This window comes from Psammomys obesus, unplaced genomic scaffold, assembly GCF_907164565.1.
Source record: "Psammomys obesus unplaced genomic scaffold, mPsaObe1.curated_primary_1811, whole genome shotgun sequence".
Classification (NCBI taxonomy): domain Eukaryota; kingdom Metazoa; phylum Chordata; class Mammalia; order Rodentia; family Muridae; genus Psammomys; species Psammomys obesus.
Window position 1 is genome coordinate 5241798 of NW_026594184.1, and position 27658 is coordinate 5269455.

General features: G+C 38.4%; 1 protein-coding gene across 1 annotated transcript in view; it reads left to right on the top strand.

Moving 5' to 3' along the window:
* LOC129684833 (P2R1A-PPP2R2A-interacting phosphatase regulator 1-like) overlaps window positions 1-21894 on the top strand; it is a 36457-nt gene extending 14563 nt beyond the window's left edge. The window contains exons 3-7 of the mRNA XM_055618069.1: window positions 1090-1146; window positions 4266-4309; window positions 4413-4467; window positions 6967-7053; window positions 21787-21894. Coding sequence (XP_055474044.1) covers window positions 1090-1146; window positions 4266-4309; window positions 4413-4467; window positions 6967-7053; window positions 21787-21894 — 351 coding nt within the window. The remainder of the gene's footprint in view (window positions 1-1089; window positions 1147-4265; window positions 4310-4412; window positions 4468-6966; window positions 7054-21786) is intronic.
* The last annotated feature ends 5764 nt before the right edge of the window (window positions 21895-27658 follow it).

A 27658-nucleotide genomic window follows, 5' to 3' on the forward strand; every position in this document is an offset into this window, starting at 1 on the left:
TAGACAATCGTAGGTTTGATTCCCTGTCACTATAAATAAAATCAGAATGTGAAAGCCAGACATGATAAATTCACTACCAAGCATTTTGGGAAACAACCAGAGTACAGATAGGATAGATAAGTTCTGAGGGTGTTTTAAGCTTTATGTCTATGTTTAGCTTTAAATCCCCTTGTTGTTTTATCCTCCTCTTACATGGGTTTTCACAAGCTTTGAGATAAGACAAAAAAAAAAAAAAAAAAAAAAAAAAAAAAAGAAGTTCTGAAAAAAAAAAAAGAAAGGACCTAGGCAACAAGTATTTTAGCAACCAAGAATAAAATGTAAACTACTTGAAAGTGTTTGCCTTAACTCAACACATATTATGGAAATTTGTTTTCACCAGCAAGATTCTAAGATAGGTGATGACATTATTCTGTCCCTGTTCCCTTTGTTTGTGAGGCAGCTTGGCTGCTGGTAACGCCTCTCACTGAGCTTTAGTGTTTGGCTAAAAGCAGCAAGAAAGCTGAGGTGACATTGATATCTGGTATCTTAAGAAAGAAAGGTTGACGAAGGGGCTGGATGTGGTATTGTACCTGAAACCCTAGCACTCAGAAGTAGAGGGGCTCAGCCTTAAAAGGAGTTTGAGTCCAATCTGGCCCACATGAGACTTTGTCTCAAAAAACAGATTAACGTCAGAGGTAAACAAACGAACAAACAAAAAGTTGATATTTTGTCTCATGTTTCTTCTGCTAGCAATTGTAGTTTCCCACATAGACTTCTGAATAAAAATACTTTAGTCAAGACCCACTTTTATTTATTTATTCATGTATTTATTTTTGGTTTTATTTTTTTGAGACAGAGTTTATCTGTGTAGACTAGGCTGGCCTCGATCTCACACAGATCAGCCCGCCTCTGCCTCCCAAGTGCTGGGATTAAAGGTGTGTACCACCACCACCACCAGGCCCCACTTTTACTTTTTAAGCTTTGAAGTTAACAAATACCCCTGATGCTGTACACCCAAAAAAGTATTTTAGGTAAAATAAGATTAACTTCATAGTTTAAATGACTAATGAATAACTTTAAAGCAAATTTAATTTCTATTTTAATTTTCAGCTGTTTCTACCTTCCCATACTCGTACATCATCCAACCGGATTTTCCAAATCAAACAGGTTAGAGAATTCTCAAAATTAACACCTGCTCATTTTAAATTAGATCATTTTTTTTATTTAGTGTGTGTGTGTGTGTGTGTGTGTGTGTGTCCCCGAGTGCACACACATGCCATAACGTATGTGGCTGTCAGAGGCTAACATGTGGAACCTGATTCTTTTCTTCTGTGGTACATTTCCTTGTATTTCCTGTATTTCAAACAGGTCATCATCAGGAGGCCTGGAGGCAAGCATCTTCCCTCCCTGCACCATCTCACCCTATATTATTATTATTATTATTATTATTATTAAAACAGCTGTTTCTGTAATTCTAAAAACAGTCATGGGCAATTACATTTATTTTGTTTTGTTGTTGTTGTTTTTTTTTTTTTTCAAGACAGGATTTCTCTGTGTAGCCTTGGCTGTCCTGGACTCAATTTGTAGACCAGGCTGGTCTCAAACTCAGAGATCCACCTGCCTCTGCCTTCTCGAGTGCTGGGATTACAAACATGTGCCGCCACAACCCAGCTGACAATTATATTTTTAATTCAGGGAGTGTTTTCCTAAAACAAAGTAAAAGAACTGCCAGCTGTAGTAACACATTCCAGGAGTCTCAGTGCTTGTGAGATGGAAGAAGGAAGATCAGGAGTTCATGGTCATTTTCAGCTACATAATGACTTTGTACCACTTTGAGACATTCAGTGTCCACATTAAAGGACATAATCTTTAAATTTATCTTTTGTTTGGGTTTGAAGCCAGGTTTTTGTGAATGCTAAGCATACCATAGAGCTATATGCCTGGACCTTTTTTTTTTTCATTCTTTATTAATTACACTTTATTCACTTTGTATCCCCCCTGTGGTTCCCTCCCTCCTCCTGTCCCAATCCCTCCCTTCCTCCACCCTCTGCATGCATGCCCCTCCCCAAGTCCACTGATAGGGGAGGTCTTCATGCCTGGACCTTTTAATTGTTATAATCACACAGGTCAATGAGAAATTGTAAGTTTCATGCCTATAAAGTACATATAGCCATGTTTGTTTATACATTTTGAATATACACCACTGTGCTAGTACACTGTATGAATCATTGACTATATATACAAAATAGAAATCTGAAACGACAGTGGCCATAAATCCAATGCTCAGAAGCTGGAAGCAAGAAGATCAGGAGTTCAAGGCTAGTCTAAGATACATGTTTATCTACAGGAGACTTTGTCTTAATATGTCCTTCCCCAGAAGAGAACTAATAAAGCATAAAATAAACAGGAAATGGTATTTTTAGAAATTCTTAAATGTTATTAATAATAGCTCAGTATTGATAATAAATATGAATTTCTTTTTATAATATTCTCTCATTTGCCCCAAAATTTTCTTCAACTTCACATTTCCAGCATTATCTTCTGCCCAAAGTTTCTTTGTAGATTTGTTTTTCATTTGTTTGTGTTGAAATGGGACCTCACTGTGCTGCCTCAGTTGGTCTTGAACTCCTGGGCTTGGGTGATCTTCCTGTCTTGGCCTTCATAGAGTAGCAGATACTACAGGCCCTCACCCATGCTAGGCAGGCAGTCTGCCACAGACTGTATCCCTTGTTCCATTTTTAAATAAATTTTTGTTTTTTTACATTAATTACAGTTTATTTGCTTTGTATCCAAGCAGTAGTCCCCCCAATTCCCTCCCAACCCCTCTCTCCCTCCCTCATCTCCTCCCGTCCCCCTCTCCAAGTCCACGGATAGGGGAGCGCCTCCTCCCTTTCCATCTGACCCTAGCTTATCAGGGCTCATCAGGACCAGCTGCAATGTCCATTTTTAAGAGTACAGTTAATGGTGTTAGTACATTCAGAATGTTAAACAACCCTTTCTTTTTTTTTTTTTTTAGGACTTTCTTATCATGTCCCAAAGAAACTATGTATCCATTTAAACAATAGCCTCATATTCTCATAACCACCCCAGTTCAAGCCTGTAAGCTCCATTCCTACTTTCTGGCTCTATGAATTTTGACTAGTCTAGGTATAATTATAAAAGGAACCATTTAGTATTTGTCCTGGTTTTTTCTACTTAAGTATAATGTTTTCAAGATTTGTCCATGTACATATCAGGACTTTAGTTGTTTTGTAGTACTGGTAGTTGAGTCCCAAATCCTTGTATATGCTAAATAAGCACTCTACCACTGAGCTACATACTTAGATCATACCTTAATTTTTTTTTTATATATAGCTAAATAATATTCTGGCATAGCACATTTGGCCCCTCATCTACTTGAAGGACACTTGTTTGTTTCCCTCTTGTGAATGGTGCTGTTATGAATGTTGGTGTAAAATATTATGTATAGTTTTTATTTCCATCCCTTTTGGGACTTTTCTACAAAATCTATACCATTTTCATCACCCCCAGCAGTACCCAAAGGTTATAGTTTCTCCAGATTTTCACTAATACTTGTTACTTCTTTTTAAAACATTCTAAGTGCCTCTCTTATAATTTTATATAAAAAGAATCCATTTCCACACTTAGGTAATACATGTTTTAAATTTTTATTTCATTTATTTGTTTGATGTGTAGTTATATGATGGGGCATTTTGGGGTACAAGTATGGAGGTCAGAGGACAACCTTAGGGAGCTGCTTTTCCCCTTCCATCATGTGGGTCCTAGGGATAAAACCAGGTCACTTTTGCCCACTGAGCCATCACCAGCACTGTTATGCATATTTTGAATGTCAATAGTTTGATTTAAATCATCTTTTAATTCCATTATTTATTTAAACAAATCCATACTGGTAGGCATTTAGTATGCTATAGACTAAGACTACCATAATACTACTAGAAGAGAAAAGCATTCGATTGTGAATCTTGGTGTTCTCTTCCTCAACTGCTGAAAGCTACAGCATTTCTCCTCCAGTCAGTTTCTGTGTATCTGATACGTGGCAATGCATAGCAAGTAGACTACTACTGTGGTAATTTGTAGAGTAACAAAGAGTAGAGAGCCAGACACTTGTGTAGAGAATTGTTTATAATGAATCAATATAGCTCTTCCATAGCCTGGTGAATAACAATAAAATTCCTCTTAGTGAAAATTTGAAACTCCTAACCCAAATGAAATTTAGTAGAACAGTAGAAATTGGGCACTTAGTTTATCCTTCTTTCCCCACCTAGGAGGAAGGAATGAATATAGCAATTAGAGAAGCAATGCACGAACGGTGAGTGCTGTACTTTGAGTCACTATTTTGATCATTTGTCTATTCAGCTACATGTTTTCCTTCAGATGGGCAGACTACAGTATTGATTTCTCTTCTTTTTCAGGAAACTGCACATTGCTTTGCAGATAAGCCAGAACTTTGAACGATGTTTAAACCTGGTACGGTATTCACGTTTTAATTTTGTGGAAAAGTTTCATTTCCCTCATACAGTGTGGTGGTAACAGCGTCCGAGCGGCAGCAGGTGACCTCCTGGAACTCCAGTTTCAGCTGATCTGCCACCGTCTTCTGGCCTCTGTGGGTTCCTGCACATGTGAGATGCACAGAAACTCACTCAGCTCACACATATACATAACATTTTTAAAAAGATCTTTAAACAGAAACAGTTTATGGTTTTACCCATAAAACTAAAAGTCATTATTCGAGGGGTTGAAATAACATCGTTTTCTGACCCTGAACTATAGATGGACCTGGGAGTTGTGAAGTGCCTCTAACAGATCCAATAATGGAAAAGCAGACAGGAAGATTCTTGGAGCCTAGAAATACCAGACCAGCCTGTATACTATAGTAGGGGAGGAGAGAGAGAGAGAGAGAGATCCAGACAGACAGAGAGATATTGATTGAGGTTGAGTCTGCCATGGACCAGTGGACCAACTTTCCCTCTGTTCTGGTTAACCTAAGAAAAGTTCAGTTCTTGCCAGCACTGAGTAGGCAGATATCGGAAGATCAGGAGTTTAGGGTCATCTTTGACTACAAGTTTAAGCCAGCCTGGCTACATGAGACCTTGTGTTAAAGAACAAAAGGCTGAGGATTCAGGAGATAGCTTACTTGGTAAAGTGCTTGTCACACAAACATGAAGGTCAGAGTTTGATCCCAGTACCCATGTTAAAACTAAAACAAAAGCACTCAGGCATGGTAGTGTGTGCCTATAATCTTAGCACTAGCAGAGGTTGGGAATAGAGACAGGAAGTCCCTGAGTGTTCACTAGCTAGCCAGTCTAAATGAATTTGTGAACTCCACATTTATGAGAGACCCGGCCTCAAAAAGTAATGTGGAAAAGTGATTGAAGAAAACATCTTATTTGACCTTTGCCTTCATGTGCATGCAAATGTGTAAGCACACACATACACAAGTTCATTTGTGCTAAAATGTTAGGTGACAAAACAATTTCATTTTCTTCTGTATAATTTTGTAACTATAGGATGTTAAGGAATAGATTTACCGAGCTAATTTGGCCTTTATTTCAATAATTTAGGATTTATTTTTTTATTTTTCAAGACAGAGTTTCTCTGTGTAGTCTTGGCTGTCCTGGACTCACTTTGTAGACCAGGCTGGCCTGGAATTCTCAGAGATCCACCTGCCTCTGCCTCCTGAGTACTGAGATTACAGGCATGCACCACTATGCCCGGGGAATAATATAGACATTTCCACTACCATTTTGACACATAGCCTTAAATTTAAACATTTAAGCCATAGGTATATCCATACTTTATGTTTTTATATGTCATCAGGTTACTTAGTTGTAATAGTTACATGACTTTTATTCTTCTTTTCTGTAAACATCTATGACAAAACAAGAGCTAAGCTGAAATTTGAATAGGAGAGATTCTGGCTAATGTCAACTTCCAGACTTAAGAGTCAGTAGATGTGAAAATGTGTTGTTGGGGAAAAACATCTTCTTTCAAAGATTCCTCAGATGGTAACTTGGCCTTCATTTGAGAGTAGCTTCTGAAGACAGTGAGTTGTGTGCTGTTTAGAGCTAGGTCATAAGTTTAACCAGACTTTTATGGAAAGAAAGTAGCTACTGTATGAAAGGAATGATAACAAAAATAGAAAATAAAGTTTTTCATTAAGCTAAAAAGAACACCAACATGTAACTGGGTTGGATAAGCCAAGGACAAGAAATAATAATGTGGAGCACTGTGAACTCTGACCATCACTGCCAACTAAATGGAGCAGACAGCCTGTCCTTAACTACCTTCACTTTATCTAACTGAGTTTTCATGTGAAACGAAAGTCAACAAAACAAAACAAAGCAGAAAACAAACAAACAAAAAACCAAAACCAAAAAACCCTCTGGAATCTTGGACTTTTTCAGGCTTGTAGATCATGTTGGAGTTCCTTAACTGAGCAGGTTCTAATCACTTTAGGCGTTGGCATGGATGAATGGGTGAACATGAATTTTGGGGGTGACTCTAGTTTTGGAAAAGAGTGAATTTTAAAATCCCGAGTTGTTGGAGTAATATTATACAGGAAAAGACCAAAGACAATTCAACTAAAACTAAGAGACAAATGAAATATCAGGCATAAATATGTCTGTTACCTTATAGTTTTCAATTGTATAGCAATAGGGCCAACCATAAGGAAAAAAATTAGTTTTAGGGCCTGAGTATATTGTATATATTGCTCAATATTGACTATTCACTTTTCTGGGGTACTAGGTAAGCACCATGTAGTTCTCCCCTCCAAAATATCAAGAGTGCCATTACTTTATCAACAGGAATTTTGGATTACCCACTTGCTTCGTGGTGAGACATTTTCACTATAGTACTGTGAGTCTGTATTAAGTAGTTCCCTGTTCATCAACAGCTATTTCTCCCATGTATTTGATTGGTATGCTACTAGTGCTGCAACTGTGCACATCTTTCCTCTGTACACAGAATGATAACACCATGAAGCCATTCACTACAAGGGATACCCGGATTCCAGGCTCGCCAATAGCTTCTGTCATCAAGAAACCTAGGAAGGTAAGAAAGGAGTGCCTAAAAAGTCTATGTCTCTTGAAATGTTGATGGATATTAATAGTTACACACTCGAGTCTTTTGGAGAATGTATTTGGCTATTATATATCTGATTTGGTGTGATCGTTTTCCTGGTGACAACTGCCTGTAATCTCAGAAACCTGCCAGGAAACTCAGAAAGCTGAAGCAGGAGTATTTCAAGTGTTGAGGCCAGCTTGGGTTATGTAATGAGACTCTGTTTCAGAACTAAACAAAAAATGACTGGTGAGATTGTTTAACTGTTGCAGGATATTTGGTCATACTGTGGACAGAGAGACTGTGTACTAGAAAACTTATTTCTAGGTGTGGTGTGGCTTTTAATTTAAGAGCCCTAGGACACACCTTTAATTTAAGAGCTTCCTGTAAACAGAATTAAATAAAATCAACTATAGGTCAAGAGGCGGAGCAAAAAACCAGCTGACAGGCACTGAACATAGGAAAAAAAAACATGGAGAGTGAGAGGAAGTCGAGAGGATGGATAGAGAGACACTGACAGGAAGTAAAAAAGGAAGGACATTGAGTCTTAAGGCTATTTAAGACAGATTAGAGAAGAAGAAGGGTTTTTTATCCTTCTGGGATGTAGGCTGAGTAGGAAGGTCAGCTGGGTACTTTCTCTGCCTCTCTGAGCTAGTAGGCTTTCATCCCAGCATCTGGCTCTTGAGTCTTTCTTGGTAAACTTGAACATTTGAGATTTTGTTCAAAAACAATATGTAACCTTCTTTTTCATTTCTTAAACATGTTACTTGCATCCAACTAAATCTAGCAGCTTTTAAATGTATGGTTAAATTAACGTTGGAATCATGTAAAATGCTGTAACTGCAACCATAGTAAAGATATAGACCTGTTCTCATGCTAATTTCCTGGGGCATTTTGTATTCAGTCTTCTCCCATCATCCCTGCATGACCCGGGAAGCCACTGATTTGCTTTCTGAGAAAAGTATTGATTTGAAAATCTCTATTCCAATTTGGTTTTAACAATAACTTCTCCATTCTTATACATTTATGGGAATTGTAGTGGTTTGTCTTTAAGTCCTATTCACAGGACCATGTGACAGTTTCAGCTGGTGTGTGTGTGTGTGTGTGTGTGTGTGTGTGTGTGTGTGTGTATTGTTTTGTTTGTTCAAAGTATTTCTCTTTAGCTCAGGCCAAATTTGAACTTGAGGTGATCCTCCTGCCTCAGCCTTCTCAGTGCTGAGATTACAGATATGAACCACCAGGGCTCACTCACTCATATGTGACCATTTTCTTTTCCTTTCTCTCTTTTGCAATATTTTTCTTTTTTTGTTTTCTTCCTTCCTTTCTTTCCTAGAGATGTAACTCAGGGTCTTGTGCATACTAGTCCAGCAATCCACCACTAAGCTATATCCTTGGCTCTCATTTTACTTTTTTATTATGAGAAAACAAGTTGATAAGTTGCCCAGGGTGGCCTTGAACTCACTGTGTATGTCAAACTGGCCTTCTATCTGTCATGCCCCTGGCTGCCTCCTGAGTAGCTATGATTGCAGACCTATTAGGCTAAGTGAAATTTTTCAATTTAAGTTGATGTTGACTGAAAACACTAAATGGCTTGTAAAATAAGTTCCTCTTGCAATGCTGGAGATGAAACTCAAGGTCTTGTGTATGCAGGGCAAGCACTCTATCACTGAACTTATCTCTGGCCCTCAAGTCAGCATTGCAGTAGCTTAAGAGAGCAGAGCCCAAGGTTCTGAAATGAAAGTATCATTTGTTTCAAATTATCATGTTTGTGTAGTGAAAGGAAATATCAAGTGACCAACAACATGTAATGAACTCAGAAATCCATTAACCCTGGCTTGACTATTATCTGTCTCTACCCAAGTTTAAATTTGTTCAGAGGCATCAGCAATCGATAGCACTTTACTTCTTTACTTTTAAAGGATCACCTCATGGCACACAAGCTCAATATGTAGCAGAGAATAGCCTGTAATTTCTGAATCTCCAGCCTTCACCTCCTAAATACTGGGATTCCAGTTATGCACCACCATATCTGGTTTATGCGGTGCTGAGGATCAAACCCAAAGCATCTAACATACTGGATAAACACTCTACCAACTGTTCTACAGCACCTGACTTCAAAAGCACATGAAAGACAAAATCTCTGGGGATCTGTAGCTTAGTGGTAGCACTCTGCAGTGCTTGCTTAGCATGCATGAGGTCATGGGTTCAATCCCCAGCATATTGTAAGAACTTTTTCATCTTTGTTTTTTAAATCTTATTTTATATTAATATTTAGAGAAAGGCAACGCAACAATGTGATATTTTATATTATACATAGTTCTCACTAGTACATAGACTTATTTCTTTATAATGATTGATTTTTATTTAAAAGTTGTCTTGTAATAATCATGATGTTTTTATTTTAAAATTCACAGAACAATCAGCCCTTCTAGACCAGGTATCCTGGAAGCATCGCAAAAAAAAAGGTTCCTTTACATTATGGCAAAAATAAATATAGCTAAATTATGCTGTAAAATTAGCTAATATTAAATGTTATCCAAATGTTTTTGTTTTGATTTGGTTATTGTTTTTTGTTCTTTTAGACTCTGGCTTGCGTGGGACTTGTTATGTAGACTAGGCTGGCATCAGACTCGTGGAGATCCACTTGCCTTTGCCTCCCAATGCTGGAATTAAAAGTGTTAGCCACCACACCCTGCTAAAAACTGGTTTTAAAAATTTAAATGTTTAAGTTGTGGAAGTTCATATGTGAATACTATATTCACATATTTCCCATCCCTCCCTGTCATTATGTATATGTGGGGGGTAGGGGGTAGGGGATATTTGCATGTGACTGCAGTTGTCCTCAGGTGGTTGTGAGCTGCCTGGTATGGGTGCTGGATCAGAACCCTGGTCCTCTGCAAGAGCAGGGTGTTTTCTCAAAGGACAAGCAGCTCTCCAGCCTTCAGCAAACTGTTTTTAAAGCATTTATTTTAGAAATGTATTTGATAAGTTACTAGAGGTTTTTGATTCTATCCCAATAGAAATCTATTTAAAGACATATCGACATTATATATGTCTATATAACTGTGAATTGGACATTTTAATTAAGTGTTCAGCTGAACACACCACACTTACCAGTGTTGTGTCACTAAGCTGTGTTCCTCTTCCTTTTTAAATACAACTACTGAACTATGTATTTAGTACAAAGTTCAACTATTGTTGACAGGTAAAAGGGTAAATAGGGAGAAAACTAAAATTGTGTTTGTGAAAACTAAATTATGATAGGAAAAGAGAAGAAAAATATAGAAAAATACTAGCATATATCTCAATGGTTTGTATATCTTAGATTAACTAACGACATCCCTCCTAATAATGTGCCTGACTCAGCTGTGCTTTTTATAGTCTAAGAACAAGACTAGGTAAACTCTGGCTGTGCATGGTGTAGCTCACTTATAATCCCAGCCACCATGAGGCAGAAGCAGGGGGATCAGGATTTCAAGGTCATCCTCAGCTCAATGGCAAATTTGAAGCTAGCTCTAGCTACTGAATGAGACATTGTCTCAAAAAAAAAAAGACTAGATAAAAATTGAAAACTTATTTATTTATTTTTTTATTTAAACATATTAGCATTTTTTTTATTTAAACATATTAGATATTTGAAGTCACTTGCATATTTAAAAATATAAGATTGGTGGGCTGGAGAAATGGGTTAGTGTTTAAGAGCACTGACTGCTCTTTTAGAGGACCTGGGTAGCATGCAAGAAGCCCTGAGTTCAGTCCGCATCACTATATAAACTAGATATGACAGTGCATGCGTGGAGTCCCAATGTAATGGTGGTAGAGGTAAGGAGATTAGAATTTTAAGGTCACTTCTGGCTATATAGAGACTTTAAGGCCATTCTGGGCTATGGACATAATACATACATACATACATACATACATACATACATACATACATATGTACATACATACATACATACTATATAGGTTGTGGCTCAGTAGTGAAGTGCTTCCCCAGCATGCATCAGGCTCTGTTCCCATCACCAGTACCTAAATAAATACATAAATGGTATGCTTAAATTAGAGGTAATGTACCACATTGGAGTTGTTATCCTTTTGCTACAGTTATGCACAAAATATTTTATTACATAATGATATTTTCTTAGAATTTATTTAATTAAAAATTTCTTTGGGTTTGGCAGTATAGCTGAGTTGTTGAATCCTGGCCCAGCATGCAGGAGGACCTGGGTTCAGTCCTTGGCACTGCACAAACTGTTTTTATTATTCAGTTTTGGCCCAAAAATCTTAGTCTCTTCCCAGTGACATAGCATCTCTCTCTCACACACATACATATCTTGTATCTGGGTTTCAGCTACTCTAGAAGACAACTGCCTTGCTTGTATATCCCGAAGGCAATTCCAAAGCGCATTCTTTGTATACCACATAGCCTGTATGTTCTCAGACCTCCCTGGACATACCCTATACAAATCTCATAAAGATTCATTTAGTCATTAGTGATCAAATTCAATAGCAGGACAATGGAAATCTAATATCATTTAAGTATTTTGGATTATTAACATTCACCTGGGAAACAACCTATGTTGTATTTGGAACCCATTAAAACAAATGAAATTCAGGGAATGATGGTATAAAAGCAAAGAAGAAGGCTCTGGTCAGGGAAGCTGTAAAAAAGATTGAGGCCTCTGGAAAGTACAGGAATATGAGAGAAAGATTAGCCTCTCAAGTGTGTGTGATAGCAGCACTTCATTCCCTTAGGGTAATCAAGAGCTGATAGGGCTCCAATTGGCAAGTTTAAAAAATTTGAAGACATTAGACAGCTGTAAAAAACTACCTTTAAATTAAATTAATACTAGCATTATCAAAGCATATTTTAAATTTTTCTTTATGAGGAATGAATTTTTATTTTTTATGTTTAAAATTTAAGTGAAAAGGGGAAAGGGAGTCTTTTTTCTGTAGCAGTCTAAGCATAATTTGGCAAGGAGCAGGATGAAACATATGAGCTGTGGTTTTAAAGTAAGAAGGGTTAATGAACTATTATCTCTTGGGCATTTTTTGTTGTTGCTTGCTGAGAATTGAACCCAGGAAATTTCACATGCTAGACACATATTATTCTATCAAGAATTACACCTCCAGTCCTTCTTGGGTCATTTTTAAATAGTAACCTTAATGATTCATGATTCACATATACTCTACTTTAGATGGTATGAACTTGAGGATCAGTTTTTCTCATGGGCAGATACTATTATATGAATGTAAACTGCAAACATTAACACTTAGATCAAGGTAATGACTTAGCAATTCTGCCTTTATATACATACGTATGTATATATTTATATACATATGTATGTATGATATATGTATACATTTACATATATCTATAACTAGTTATATATAATAGATAGATAGATAGATAGATAGATAGATAGATAGATAGATAGATAGATAAAATATGTTATAGAACTTGCTTAATACTAAAAATGGTAATTTCTTTAAAATAAGTCACTTTATTGGGTTCCCTAGTAAGGAGAACAGGGACTGTCTCTGACATGAACTCAGTGGCTGGCTCTTTGATCATCTCCCCCTGGGAGGATGCAGCCTTGCCAGGCCACAGAGGAAGATGATGCAGCCAGCCTTGATGTTACCTGATAGGTTAGGGTCAGACAGAAGGCGAAGGGGTATTTCCCTATCAGTGGACTAAGGAAAGGGCATAGGGAGCGAAGAGGGAGGGAGGGTGAGACTGGGAGGAGACCAGGGAGGGGGTTGCAGTGGGGATACAAAGTGAATAAATTGTAATAAATAAATAAATTAATTAAAAATAAATAAAAATTTAAAAAATATATTAAAAAGTCACTTTATTCCAATTAACTCACAAATAATATAAACAACACAGCTAGTTTAAGGCAGCCACTCAAACATTTGCCCAGTCCCAAACTCTACACATACAGTTAAAATGGCCACTTTGCAGTGATGGAGTTGTGCTTTAGGATTTGCACTTTCGCTCTCAAGTAAATTTTTATTCAGTATCTATCAGAAATAAAGAAAAAAAAAAACTATGATGGAGTTGAAACTTTAAAAGCTATATTTACATCTGTTTTCATAATTCAAGCTTAGAGATTCTGCAGGTTCTCCCCGATTCCTCATCATCCAATCCTATCTTCTCTTTGTCTTCCTTCTAAATTGTATAGGACATCTGCCCTTATACTTGCTCAACTTGATACATCTATTAGCCAAGGAGCCACACATAAGGGAGAACATATGTGGATTTCCCTTTTGCTTACCGCTGAAGGTTACGTAGTGTACATATGTACCGCATTTTCGTTATTCATTAAAATAGTAGTCGTTTTTTTAAAAAGGAGATTAAATATCTCACTCTGAAGCCCATGCTGGCCTAAAACTTATAGCAGTACTCCTGCTGCAGGCTCTTGTGTGAGCCATCATACTTGGCTGCAAATTTTTACTTCTATGAACATGTTTTAAAATCAATAGCAGTAAACAAGCATTTACTCTCACGATTAAAATTATGTTAAATAATACGTGGCTACCCTGACCTGCTGTTTTTTCCATAGGTAAAATGGAGCTTGAATTAGCCAAGTAAAATTTGCAGGTATTATCATCTTACAACATCTTCTCAACTGTCAGCATAATGTTTGGTGAGTAGTAACAATGGGAGTTGAAAAAAAAACTTTTTTTTTGGCCATTTTTCACTCTTTGTTTTAAAGAATAGTATGACTGCTCTATACATTGAGAAATACAGTACATTAATTTTTCGTTTTTTATTAATTCAATTTACACCTCAGTCACAGACCTCTTCCTTCTCTCCTCCCAGTTCCACCCTCCCTCCCGTATTCTACCTTCCCTATTTCTCAGAATAAGAGAGCCCCCACCCACCCACACACACCCCAGCCTATCTATTCATATAAGGACTGAGTTCCTCTTCCTCCCCTGTGGCCTGGTAGGGCAGTCCCATCAGGGGGGAGTGATCAAGAAGCAGGCAACATAGTCCTTGTCAGAGATATCCCCCATTCCCCTAACGGGTGAGTCCCTAACTGGTGAGCCCACATGAAGCCTGAGATGCCCAGAGGCTACTTATACGTAGAGGACCTAGGTCCAGACCACGTATTGGCCTTGGTTGGTGCTTCAGACTCCGTAGAGGCCCTTTTGGGCCCTGGTTGATTGTCTCTGATGGTCTTCTTGTGGAGCTTTTGTCACCTCTAGTTCTATTATCCTTCCCCCTTCTTTTCCAGTAGACTCCCTATGCTTCTTTCAACGTTTGGATGTGAGGCTCAGCATCTGTTTTGAGCCTACGTTATTATATTTAAAAGTTACAAAGTAATATTTCCAATGGGTGCTATCAAACTTTGCTCACCTCTTTAGCCTGTGTATTATTAGTGTTTGATGAATACACTTTAAGAAGGGATGTTTGCTTAAGAAGTTTTAGAGGAATACATAAGAATGAATACTAAGATCTGGGCCTATGGCTGAGTAGATCCATGTCCCAGAGTACATAGGCACAATTGGACCAGTTCAGCGCCTGAGGGCAGGGTGAGTTTACATGAAGCCACTGGTTCAAAGTCCGATACCACAGCAAAATAAATAAATTAATAGTTGGGTTCTCAATGTAGCTTAGTTGGGAGAGTGCTTGCTTAGCATTCATGAGCCCCTGGGGTCAATCCCCAGCACCACATAAACCAGCTGTGTGGTGCATACCTGTGATCCCAGAACTTCAACATAATCCTCAACTACATAGCAAGTTTGAGGCCTGCCTGGGATACATGAAACTCTGACTCTAAATACCTAAAATAAAAGCTAAAATTAATAGAGCATGTGACTTTTAAAAAGCATGCCTCTCAAAGTGTGCTTTACTCATATAAAGAGGTCAAAAAGAAGGATGTGTTGATTTTCCTGTACTGCTCTTGTGGAACTATTCTTGTGACTAAATGCTGGCTGTTTGCATCATGGACTTTGTGCTCCTGTGTAGACAAAACAGTGTTTCTTCAATGCTGTAATGGATGAGTGGTATTTGCTTCTCCTAATCTATTTCCAGACACTCTTGGTGGAAACAGCTGTAGGGCTGCAACTTCCTCTAGTTCACCTGCTAAAAAGAGTACCAACTTCATCACTTTCTTGATACTGCCTGTCTAGTTTATTCTAGCAGATTGCTACTAAGTGATGCATATAGTCCAAGATTTTCTCACATGTGGTGGAGGAGGGGTAGAACAAGTTAGATCAATAATGGATTGTATGGTAGAATTTAGGCTATTTCGTATTTATCATGTTTCTCTCAATTTCCTAAAATTCTGTATATCTATAGAGCTCACATGTTTTATTCTTGTGGGCGGCCTTAAATTCATTGCAGTACTAGTTTAAGCTTTTTCAAATAAAAACTATGTTCAAGATCCAGTCACATACTACTAAGGTGCTAATACCTAGAGTATATTTCACTTTAAGTTATTTTTTGTTTGTGAGGCAAGGTCTCATGTAGCCCAGGCTGGCCTTCCTGTTCCTCCTGTCTCCACCTCCCAGCTGCTGTGATTACTGGTATGTTCCAATACACTCATGCTACCCCTTGATTTTCCTTCTTTTATTTGATTTTGTGTAATAGAAGAAAGAGTCCAAGTTTTTGCACATGCTAGGCAGCATATCTTACTAATGAGCTCCATTCCTAGTTTGAGACCTGAGATCTGGCCCGGCATAGTGGTGCATGCTGGTAATCCCAACACTCAGGGAGGCAGAGACAAGCAGATCTCTGTGAATTCGAGGCCAGCCTGGTCTACAAATTGAATCTAGGACAGCCAAGGCTACACAGAGAAACCCTGTCTCAGGAAAAAAAAAATACTGTGTTCTGCATTTACTTATACAAATAAAACTATTCAACATGTAAAAATATAGATTTTAATGAACTGTAATTATTCAATTAACCACCAAGGATACTTTTTTTAATTATGTGCTTAGATCTGGAAGTGCAGCTCAGTGGTTAAAGCACTTGCCTAGCATGCCTGAGAATCTCTGTTTGAGCTACAGTATTGTAAAACAAAAAAATTAGATTCTTAACAGCCATACCAGTTTTAAATAATACATTCTAATTAAGTGTGAGGAAAAAAGAAAAGTCAACAAATTGTAGCTTTTACATCTTTATGAATTTTCTTTTGCTCATTTTCAGGACTATTGCCTGACTTGATTAAATATAGGTTTACCATATTAGGACTTTTTGAAAAAAAATTATGCTTACAGGTGTTTACTAAGGGTTTTGTAAACTCCCAATTATTTTATTTTAAAACAATCTTAAGGGTTTTTATATAGGAAAAATCATGTTAAAAATTTTAAATCTTTAGGTAATTTGATGATAATATTAGCATTTTGAACAATAGAAATGTCCCATCATGAAATGAAGTTGAGGATTTGTCTAAATTGCCTCAGCTGGTGAGATAGGATGTTATCTAAAATATCAATGAAATGTGTTTTATCTTTGAATATAATTGAATGATGTAAATCTGATGTAGGCACAAAGGAATGGTTGTGCTGTTGTTTTTGTTTGTTCACTGTTATTTGAGAAGACACCTCACTGTGTTGTTCAGGATGGCCTTGAACTCACAGTGATCCACCTGCTTCAGCCTCCCAACTACTAGTATTACAGGTATGAGCCATCGTGTCCCTCCTGTTAAGATTTTTTTTAAAGAGTGGGTCTGAGATTTTTCATTTGCAACTGAATTTTGAAACTTGAACCAAGGGCTTTGAAAAAACTAGGCAAGCACTGAACTACATTTCCAGCCCTTCAGTTGAGTATGTATGAAGTATAAGACATGATAGTCCCCTGAAATGAGACAGGATGCTATAAATTGGTGAAGAACAAGTAAACTAAAATATTTTCTTTGTTACTCAACATGATTGATTGTCATACCTTCTATGCACAAGTTAAGAACATATGAGGGGTTGTTGAAGCAGTGAGGTGTGGTTGCCATAATAGTTCTTCCAGAAGGTGTAGGAAACAACAAACATAAAGGTTCCTGCATGTCATTGGAAATTTAGCCAAAAAGAATTTTGTACTACAAAGGATAAGTTCAAGAATACAGGTAACGATGAAGGTAAATAACAGGAACTGACAAGCCAAGCTTGGTGGCATACACCTGTAATCCCAGTACTTGCGAGATGGAGCAGAAAGACTAAAAGTTGAGCCATCATAAGACCATTATAGTGACTTTAAGGCCAGTCTGGACTACATGAGACCCTGTCTCACACGGAGAGGATGCAAGGGCAATCTGGCTGAGGCATCTGTCATCCCATTGAGTGCTAGTGCTGATTCATATGATTTTGCTAGCTAAATGTATGTACCCTTCCTGAAACTCGTACTGAAACTATGCGCTTGGACAAAGAATATGACATTCCCCTACAGAGGACGACAGGGTCTTTAGTCTTGGGTATAGAAACAGCTGTGCTCCCATGCTAGAATTTCTACACAAATTCTACACACACACACACACACACACACACACACACACACACACACACACAAAGAGGGGTGGGGGCCAGTAGGAGAGAGGGAGAAAGATGGAGACTGAGGGAGACATCCCAAAATTATGGGATATGAGACCACTACTCAGTTAAATAAAGAACTTTTCTGGTCAGCAAATAACATCCCAATGACTTTTCTCACCTCAGGCAAACACATTGTAGTTGTTTCATTTCTTGGGGATGTGTTTACTTTTTTGGTCTTTTGAGGCTGGGTTTGTTATGTAGCCTTGAACTCTCAATTCCTTTGCCTTAACACTCTAAGTACTGGGATCATAGTCTTGTGACACATAGACAGTTTTAACTAGTTTAGTTGTACACAAGGATGCCACAACTCATTGCAATATGCGAAGAATCAAGGGTGGCATAGTTGGTAGTCCATTCTCTTTCATTTTGAGTGTGTACCCCGGAAATATTTCTTTGTTCTCCCTCTGCCCTCCCGCTCTTATTTTTTTTTTTTGACAAGGTCTCATGCTGCCCAGGCTGTCCACAAACTCATTATGTAGTTGAGGCTCACTACATAATGAATTGAATTCTGATTGAATTCTGATCTTCCTACCTGCACCTTCTCAAGTGTTAGGATTATTTAGCTTCCGTTCCTTAAATGAGCTTTCATTTTCACATTCCAGATGTTGTAACTTCTGCATGAACTTTTATGTTTTGGTTAAAAAAAAAATGTACTAAGGGTGTATTTTGTCATCCTAACTTAATTCTTTGGTATCCTAAGACTTGTCATCAAAGTATTCCCCAGTAAAGTGTCCTAGAAGCTAGCTGGCAGAAACCCACGCAATTGAGGGGAACAAGAAAGGACAATAAAGGGGATGGATATTATCAAAGTACACTTCACACATGTATGAGAGTGTTACAATAAAACCCTTTATTTGGGGCAATGTATGCACACTACTAAAAAGTCTAAAACAGGGGCTGGGAATGTAGCTCAGCCTAACTCTCAAATACTTCAAAGCATAATGTTTAAGCCTAAAATATGCATTCAATTAAGTTCTTCTCTTACTCATGACTTTATAAATGGATAGCAATCTATATTTACTTGAATGACTCATTGAGCTTAAACAAGAAAATGCACTTTATTAATAAGTTGAATTTCTGGATCAGAAAAGCAAGCAGAGTTCTTAAAATGTATGATTACTAGCCAGTCATGCTGGTACATACCTGGAACTAGATGCAGGAAGATCAGGAGTACAAGCTCATCCCTGGCTACATGTAAAGTTTGAGGATAGCCTAAGTATCCTGAAAACCTGCCTCATAACAACAACAATAACAAACTTTATGATAATCAGATCAACCAAAGTAGCCATTTCAAGTATTTTCAACAAATAACTGATGAATTTCTGAGAATAATTTTTGTGTTAAAAATTGTATGATATGTAAAGAAGTACAAGATGTCACCCCTATATTTAAGCAAGAAGTACAAAGTCTTAACGAAATAAGGCAATCTATGATAGCATGAGCCCAGAGACACGCATGAAAGGCTCTTTACACTTTAAAGGCAGCATAGAAGGGGAATATAAGAGTCAAGCATGTGGTGCTCACTTGTTATCCTAGCACTCAGGAAGCTGAAGCAGTAATGTTTCAAGTTCAAGGCCAACCTGGGCTATATAGTGAAACCCATTCTCTAAAACAAACATGAGAGAGAGGGGGGGGGGAAGGAGAAGAGGGAAGGTATAATGGTAATATAACTCATTTCTAGAATGAGTTTTCATAGGGCCTGGAATGATAGAGAGAGGAGGGTAGAATTTATTGCATTGTTGGACTCATAGACTCTTTAGAATCTGATTATTTTTTTATGTATTTTTTCAGTCCTCCTTCTCCATACTTCTGCCTCTTTCTCCCGAGTGTGTGATTATAGGCATGTGCCACTTTGGAAGCATTTTTAATCTATCCCTCAATAAAGGAAGTTTTGTAAAAATTCCAGGCAGATTCTAGATGCTAAATATACTGGCACATGCCTACAATCTGTGGTCCAGAGAGTGAAGCAGAATGGTATAGTGTTCCAGGACACCCTAAGAAACAGAAAAACCTGCAATAATAATAATGATAATAATAATAATAATAATAATAATAATAATAATAATAAGCCACAACAGTGGCACATGGCTATAGTGCCAGCACTCTAGAGGTAGAGGCAGAAGGATGAGAAATGGTTTCCTCACTACATGGCAAGTTTGAGGCTAGCCAGGCCTATGTAAGGCTGTCATTTAAAAAAGCAGCAAAACAAAAACAAAAAGAAAACTAAACCAAACAGCAAGAACAACATTCTGATGTATTCCAGAAAATGTATGTTGCAGCCACAGTTTGAAATCATAGGAGCCAGCTATCACAACATTAGTTCTCTTGTTAGACAACTCTCACAATTAGAAATCCCCTACCCTAAAACCCCAGGACTGGTTTTGGTTTAAAGTTTTGCATGGGTGGCCTGTTTCATTGGCTCCTGGAAGTGAGGTATATAAAGTAAGCTATTGAAAGCACATGAGTTAAGATTCTAATCTGCATTAATCTTTCTCTCTGCTCCTTGAATTATTAGTATTCACATAACAGGGTATATTTAATATCTTTGGCTAAATGAAAACTTTTAATTCACCTAGAAACAACTATATATAAATGCATGATGAAAATGCATCTATGGTATTGGATATCTATGGGGGAAACTAATTATGATTCCCCTCAAGTGTTTTAAATTGCTTTAGAATCTTAAAAGTCGTGCTTGAAAATTCTATTATATAGATAAATTTTGTTGTCAGATAGTCTAAATATGTGCATTTAGAAAAGACCAGGAAGCCCTATGAACGGCCCCAAAGAGACAGCTTATTTCCTTGATAGCCTATGTTTTAAAACAAAGCCAGTCATGGTAGTGTAGACCTGTAAGCCCAGCCCTGGGGAGGCTGAGGCAGGAGATTCTTCCAAGATCAAGGGTCAGCTTGCTCTATGCAGTGAGTCCTGGTCACCCTGGGCCACATAGTGAGGTTCTGTCTCAGACAAACACAGTAAACAAAATTTATTTTCCAAAGCCTGCAACACGTAGATACGGAGATTCATCATCCCGTCATATAGAGATCTTGCAACTAGGCTCAACTCCTTTAATAGTAGGTGATTCAATGACCATGGTCTCTTAGAAATGAATTAAATTAGTGATGTCATTAGTTGGATCCTTAATGAATTGAGCAATAGCTACTTGAATGCAATTTGGAAATCTTGGTGGCTTTACTAATATAAAGGAAACTGGTAACAAAGATCACGTATTAGCCTTTTTGCAGGGAGGGACCAGCCTGCATCTTTTTGAGATAGGGTTTCAATATGTAGCCCTGGCTAACATAAAACTTGCTTTGTAGACCAGGCTGATCTTGAACTCAGGGATCCATCTGCTTCTTCTGCGTCCTGGGTGATTGGGTTAAAAGCATGCATCTCCACACCCAGGCCAGACTGTATTCTTTATTTCTGTTTTATGTTTATTAGTGTTTTGCCTGCCTGTATCTCTGAGCACTAAATGTATGCTTGGTGCCCGAGGAAGCCAGAAGGCATTGAATTTCCTGGAACTTGTGTTGTAAGTGGTTTGTGAGCCACCATATAGGTGCTGGAAACTGAACGCAGGTCTTCTGCAAGAGCAGCAAGTGCTCTTAAACTCTAAGCCATTTTTGCCTCCAGACTGTGCTCTTAATGAATATCCGAGCCCTGAGTTTTGTAGCTCAAGCTCTGCCCCAGGTTCTGAGGGTCTTTGAATAGGTCACTTTAGCTCTCTGGAGTTCAGATGTTTGATCTATAAAACAGAGCCAGACTGGACATTTATAAGGTCCCTTCTTTCTCTTAAATTTTTATTGAGTTTGTGAAAATATCTTTCTCCATCTTTGCTAGGATGACAGTAAAAGTCATGGTGGCATGAAATTTCAGAACACTTAAAAATACTTAGGAAATTAGACAGATTTGTAGCGAATGTTTTTATTTTTCTTGGCAACAGAAACTAATTTTGTTCAGCCTCATCAATAGTCTCCTTTATTCCCTAAATTATGCATGATTTATGATGAAATGCACAAAGCTAATTTCCCCCCTAGTTTCTTGTTTTGTGTGAATAAATGGTCCTCTCAGGCTTTCCTTATTAATAACCAGTTCCAATGGACAGAGCACTCACCATAAAATTTTCTTTATACTGTAACTAGAGCTTGGGACAAAACAAAATAAGAGTAATGCTTGGTATGTGTTTTCCAGAGAATCAAGGAGTACATGGCCAAAAGTGCCATCAACTATAAAAATGCTGTCCTGATATGCATTGGGAAGCACTTGGCTGGCACTAAAGAGGAAGCTACCAGCAAATGAGCCTTTTCTTTTTCCTCAATAATTACTGTATGGCTAGAAGAAAAACCCTCTAAGGTTAATTTAGTTCCTTTTTTGGCATAGGCCTTTGCTTGGTAAGTCTCCATTAAACACAAATAAAAAGGACACACTTGGAAGTTGCAAACAGCTGGCTTGTGACTTTGCTAAGGAAGGAAATACTTAAAATTTTCATTATCCAGCAGAGGAACCTAATTATACTTTCCATTTCTTGTCTCACTCTTCTAAAGGAAGGGTTTAGTTTGCTTCCTTAACCAGACTTGTAGGAAGCTCCTCAGGGGTTTACATCAATCCCTATTCTGGGGTTAGATTCCACTTAGAGTGAGAACTTGAAAAAGGAAAAGTACTAGAGCCAGCATGTCAAAGGCAGTTCAACTAAAACTCCCTTCAGCTTGCTTTGGAATCCATTCCCATGCCATGTTGATTTGCAGACGGTTTTTTGTTTGTTTGTTTGTTTGTTTTGATTTTAGTACTTTACTAGTACTTTATTAGTGTGAAACTGTTGGGAATGTGGGGAAAGTGATGTTCAAATTCACTATGCTGAATTCCTAATGATATTTTTGGTGGAAGTTTAACATTGCTCAAAACTCTTCAAGCAGTGAACACTTTTCTACTCCTTCACCTTTTTTTCCCCTCTCCATACCCCCTCCCTCTCCTTGTACTTCATCCTTCTACACTCCCTCCCTCTCCATACCTTCTTGTTCTCCATTCACTCTCCATGCTTCTTCTGCTGGTGCTGACAATAAAACTCAGGGATCCTCACAAACTCAGAAAGTGTTCTAAACAATGTATAGTACTCCCGACTCTCCCTCTTCACTCTCCAAAACTGCAAACCTAAATCTTCTTAGGTAAAAATATGAGGCTGAGGCTGAAGATGTAGCTCAGTTGGATGAGTACCTGTCTAGCATACAAGAAGTCTTGGGTTTGATCCTGGACACTTTGTAAATGGAGTGTGGTGATGCACCCATCTAGTTGTATCCCATAGAAGATGACATAAAAGAATAAGAAATTCAGGGTGACCCTTGGTTATGTGTGGAGTTCGAGGCCAGCCTGGGATACATGACATACTGTCTCAAAATAAAAAAGAATAACCATTATAATAGTATTTGTAGATGTGAAAAAAAGAAAGATTATTGCCTTCAAGGTAAGATGTTGTGTCTCTGTTGTACACAGTATTGGACTGTCAAACATAAAAAAAAAAGTTGATTATTGGAGGCCACCCATGGACAGCAGCATTCTTTGCCCTCAATCTTCCTGTGGGTTCATTTAAAAAAGTTACCTGAAGAGCATTTTAGTTGGCTGTGGAGGCACATGTAGCAGTTGGGAGATGTGGAGGCAAAAGAAGGTTGGAATTCAAGGTTATGCTTACTACACAGCAAGTTTGGGCTAAAGTGTAGTACCATCATTTTGTAGAAATCTCTACACATTCTAAGAATGATGATGCCATCATGTATCATTTGCTGTGGAAAGAAGTTTTGACATCAAAAGATGTTTGTCACTTCAATGTTCAAAACTCTGTGGTTAATGGAATCTTAGTTTTGTTTGTTTGTTTGTGTTATACTGTATTTGGCCATATCGTATATAGATCTATTATGTGTGAAAATATTTTTGTGGATAGTGAATTTCTTGAATTCCCACAGATACGCTTTCAGACCTCCAGCAGTCTGTATCATCTTTCCACAACTTTGTTCTCCTCTGAGTTTACAATTCCTGTCATTTTTTTTCATTGTATGTATCTCTCTGTGTGTACATGTGCATGTGAATTCAGATGCCATAGAGTCCAGAAGAAGCTATCAGATTCCCTGGAGCTGTAGCTATAGGTGGTGGCCAGTTGCCTGCTATCGATGCAGAGAATTAAACTCCTGTCCTCTGCAAGATCACTATGTGCGTTTAACCATCGAGTTCTGCCTCCAGTCTTCTGTCATTTTCCTTTGAGGTGTCTTCTTTAGTAGCTACTTTATTGATAGCCTCAAAGCATGGCATCCAGAATTACCATAACACTCGATGATTTTTGAAAGCAAATACTACCGTCATTACTAAATGATTCTAGTCACACATAAAATTTCATATAGGCCAATGGGGTATGAACTGTTGTAATCAAATCTTGGAAACCAAGTGCCTGGTTCCACACTGATTTCTGAATTGCACTTGGATTTTGTAACTGTCACATATCTAGCCCCGTAACCGCCTAATACAATCCAGTCCAACATTTCTCTACATTGCCTACTTGAGGGTAACTATTCCGAATCCTACCCTATAAGTCGTTGAAAAACTTGTCTATTCATCTTATTTTTTCCTTGTGACAGAATCATCTTTTTTTTCCCCCTTGAGACAGAAACTTACCCTGTAACCCAGACAACCTCAAGCTCAGGATCCCCTTATCTCTCAGCCTTCACAGTTGCTGGGATTAAAGGCATATTCCACCATGCCCATTATACACCATCTTATTTCTTTTTAAAAATAAATGTGTTCATTTATTCATTTTGCATCCCAATCACAGTCTCTTCCCTCCTCTCCTTCCAGTCTCTCCTCCCACCATCTTCCTCCTTTTTCCCCTCCCCTTCTCCTCAGAAAAGGGGAGCTCCACCTTACAAACCTACCCTGGCCCATCCAGCTGCAGACTAACACAAGGAGAGCTAAAATGGCTGGCCATGGAGATAAATTCGAAGGAGCTGAGAGGAAGCCAGGAAACTACTAATGGCTTCTAGGAAAGGAAGGCCAGAGTGCTAGCCTTGAGGGCCAAAGAGCAGTAGAAAGAGAAAGGGAGCAATAGAAGGCTAAAGTCACAGAAGTGGCTCTGAGTTTGAGATGTTGAAGTGATCTACCATAGGACCCTGGAAGTAAGTGTGAAGAAGCTGAAGAAAGAGCCAAGATGTGATCAAAGAGCATAGGCAGAATTCAAACACTTACCTGAGTGAGCATAACTTAGCATTATGTACCAAAATTACACACATTCTCTTCCATTCAGCATCTCTGCCTGAGGGAGCTTTGTCTTATCCACATGTTTGCTTTTACGCAGAGTGATTGTGAAAGATGAGACAGACATTACGCATTGGTCTGTAACTGCATATAATGAGAAACAGCCTAAATCCCAATCAGAGTTTAGTCCATAAAGTGGAATGCTATGTGATTGTATAAAAGGATGCATTTCGTGTACTGATATGAAATAATCACTGTGTAATAACTGTGAGAAGCAAGGCACAGCAGAGTGTTAATAGTGTGTAGTGCATTTGACAGCATAGGCATAAAACATTTTCAGGAGACACAAACATTGATATTGGTTTTCCAAAGACAGCTTTTGGTAAATGGACTGGAGCTGGGAAATTTTACCTGGGAACAAAGGTGTAATGGGACCCCACACTCATTTAAAAAAAAAAAAGACAGGGTCTTACTATGTAGTCCTGGCTAACCTAGGACTCAATCTGTACACCAGGCTGGCCTCAAACTCACAGAGATCTGTCTGTCTCTGCCTTTTGAGTACTGGAGCTAAGGGCTTGCACCTGGCTGGCTCTTTTTGTAGAGTTGTAAAAATTGTGTGTGCGTATGTTTGTGTGTGTGTGCATGTATGAAACATGAACATTTTTTAAGGATATACCGTATTACATGTGTGGAAGTCAAAGGATAACTTGTGAGGAGCTGTTTCTCTTCTACTATATAGGTCCTGAAAATTGAACTCAGGCCATCAGGCTTGTGGAGAGGCATTTTTATTCATGGAGCCACTGCATAAACCTTTCCTTCCCCCTCTTTCTCCTACCTTTTGTATTTTTAGTCATGTGAATATATTACTTGCTGAGAAAATAATTTAAAATATATGAGTTTAATCTCTCAACCTCAGTTTTAGGTATGTATGTAATTTGTATCTACTTTATAGATATAAATCATTAGAATAAAAGTACCACAAAGAAGAATTTTGAATTTGAAGCATTTTGCCTCAAACCAGCCATTTTGCTAGGGCATTTGGTCAGGGTTTGGATGAAAAGCAACTGACCATGTGCTGAAGTTGAGTGGTGAATCTATGGGACTTTCTTTTCATTCCAAATATGAAATTTTATTTTCTTTGAGACAGAGCCTAACTCTGTAGTCCACACTGGAACTTAAAGGCGGCCTCAAACTCCATAGCAGGTGTGACCTGCCATGCCCTGCTAAATTTGCCATTTGGGAGGAGAGACAGGGTCTCACTATGTAGTCCTCCTGGAACTCACAGAGATTTGCCTGTCTCTATCTCCCAAGTATGAAAAAAAAATAAGAGGGCCGGCAAAATGGTTCATTGTGTAAAGATGCTCTCTCCTAAGTCTGCTAACCTGAGCTCTGTCCCCAGAGCCCACATGGTAGAAGGAGAGAATCTACTCCCAACACACACACACACACACACACACACACACACACACACAAATAAAGAGTTAAAAAGAAAAAAAATTAATTCCTATGAGGCTCATACTAAGAATATTTAGGTACTTTCTCATCCTGGATCTTATATCTCATAATTGAATGGAAATTCCCATTCCCTATTGACTTCTGAAACAGCATCATTACCTTGCTGATTTCCCTTTATTATGGGGCCTGGAACTGTTTTCAGGATTTTTTTTTCCTACTAATGACAATCTCTTCCCATTCTGTTGGGTGTTAATTGGCTACTACCTTGTTCTTAGTGCTTGCAAAGCTCATCTTGTTCTCGAAAACTCACTTCATTAGTTTTTTTTTTTTTTTTTAATGATCACTTGACATTCTCCTTCTGCCCCCGATTATTATTATTAGCTACCCTAACTAATTTGTGGTCATTCCCTTAACCTGGTTACTTATAGTTATCAATCCAGGGGCTGGTATCTCTTGGGCTTTCAGTTACACATCACAGCAAAGGTCATGGGTGAGCACACTTGTGTTCAGCCTTTCAACCTCCAGTTGTTTTGCTTATGTCTGCTCTTCTTATGTTACCTCCAAGACCATAGTAGCCTCAGCCTGGCTGCTGACAACACGCTAATTCTTGCCTTGTTGTCAGTCCTCAGGAGGCAGGTGGCTTGCTTCAGCTAGGGGCTCAAGTGTCTTCCCTATAGCCAAATCTGTCCACCACCTCTGCAGACATGTCTCACCGGCACACAAAAACTTCACAACATTTCCCAACTGCTATGGCTTGAATCTGGAGTGCTCCCTCCCCTACTCATAGTTGGAATGCTTGTTTCCCAGCTGGTGGCACTATTTTGGGAGGAGGCAGTGGAAAGTTTAGGAGGTGGAGCCAACTCACAGAAATAGGTCAGTAGGAGTGGGCCCTTAAGGGTGGTAGTCTGGCCCTTGGTCTGCGGCTCACCATGACGTGGCTAGCCTGTGCATCATGCTCCTACCCTCACAGATAGAACAGATCTGCCTTACTTTCCTCAATGTGCTTGATAGAAATCTTGTCTTATTTCTCTCCGGTACATGGATACAGAAATGCAGGAAATGGCTATTGTACCAACTTAAGCCTCCTCTCTTAATTCTTTTGTTTCTTTCAGATAGGGTCCTGCACTCTTTGAACTCTTTGAACTTTCCAAGATCCTCATTGCCTCTGCCTTCTGTGTGCTGAGATTACAGGTATGGGCCACCATGCCTGGCCCAAGACCCCTCTTTATATCATCTGTAAAGAGATCCTCTGACTCCTTTCCCCAGAAGTTTGAGCTTAGCATACATCCTGAAGCTACCACACAAGCCTTTATCACATGGTACATTTTTGTCCCTATATGTTCCCTCCTGCCCCAGACTGCAACTTTAAACATAT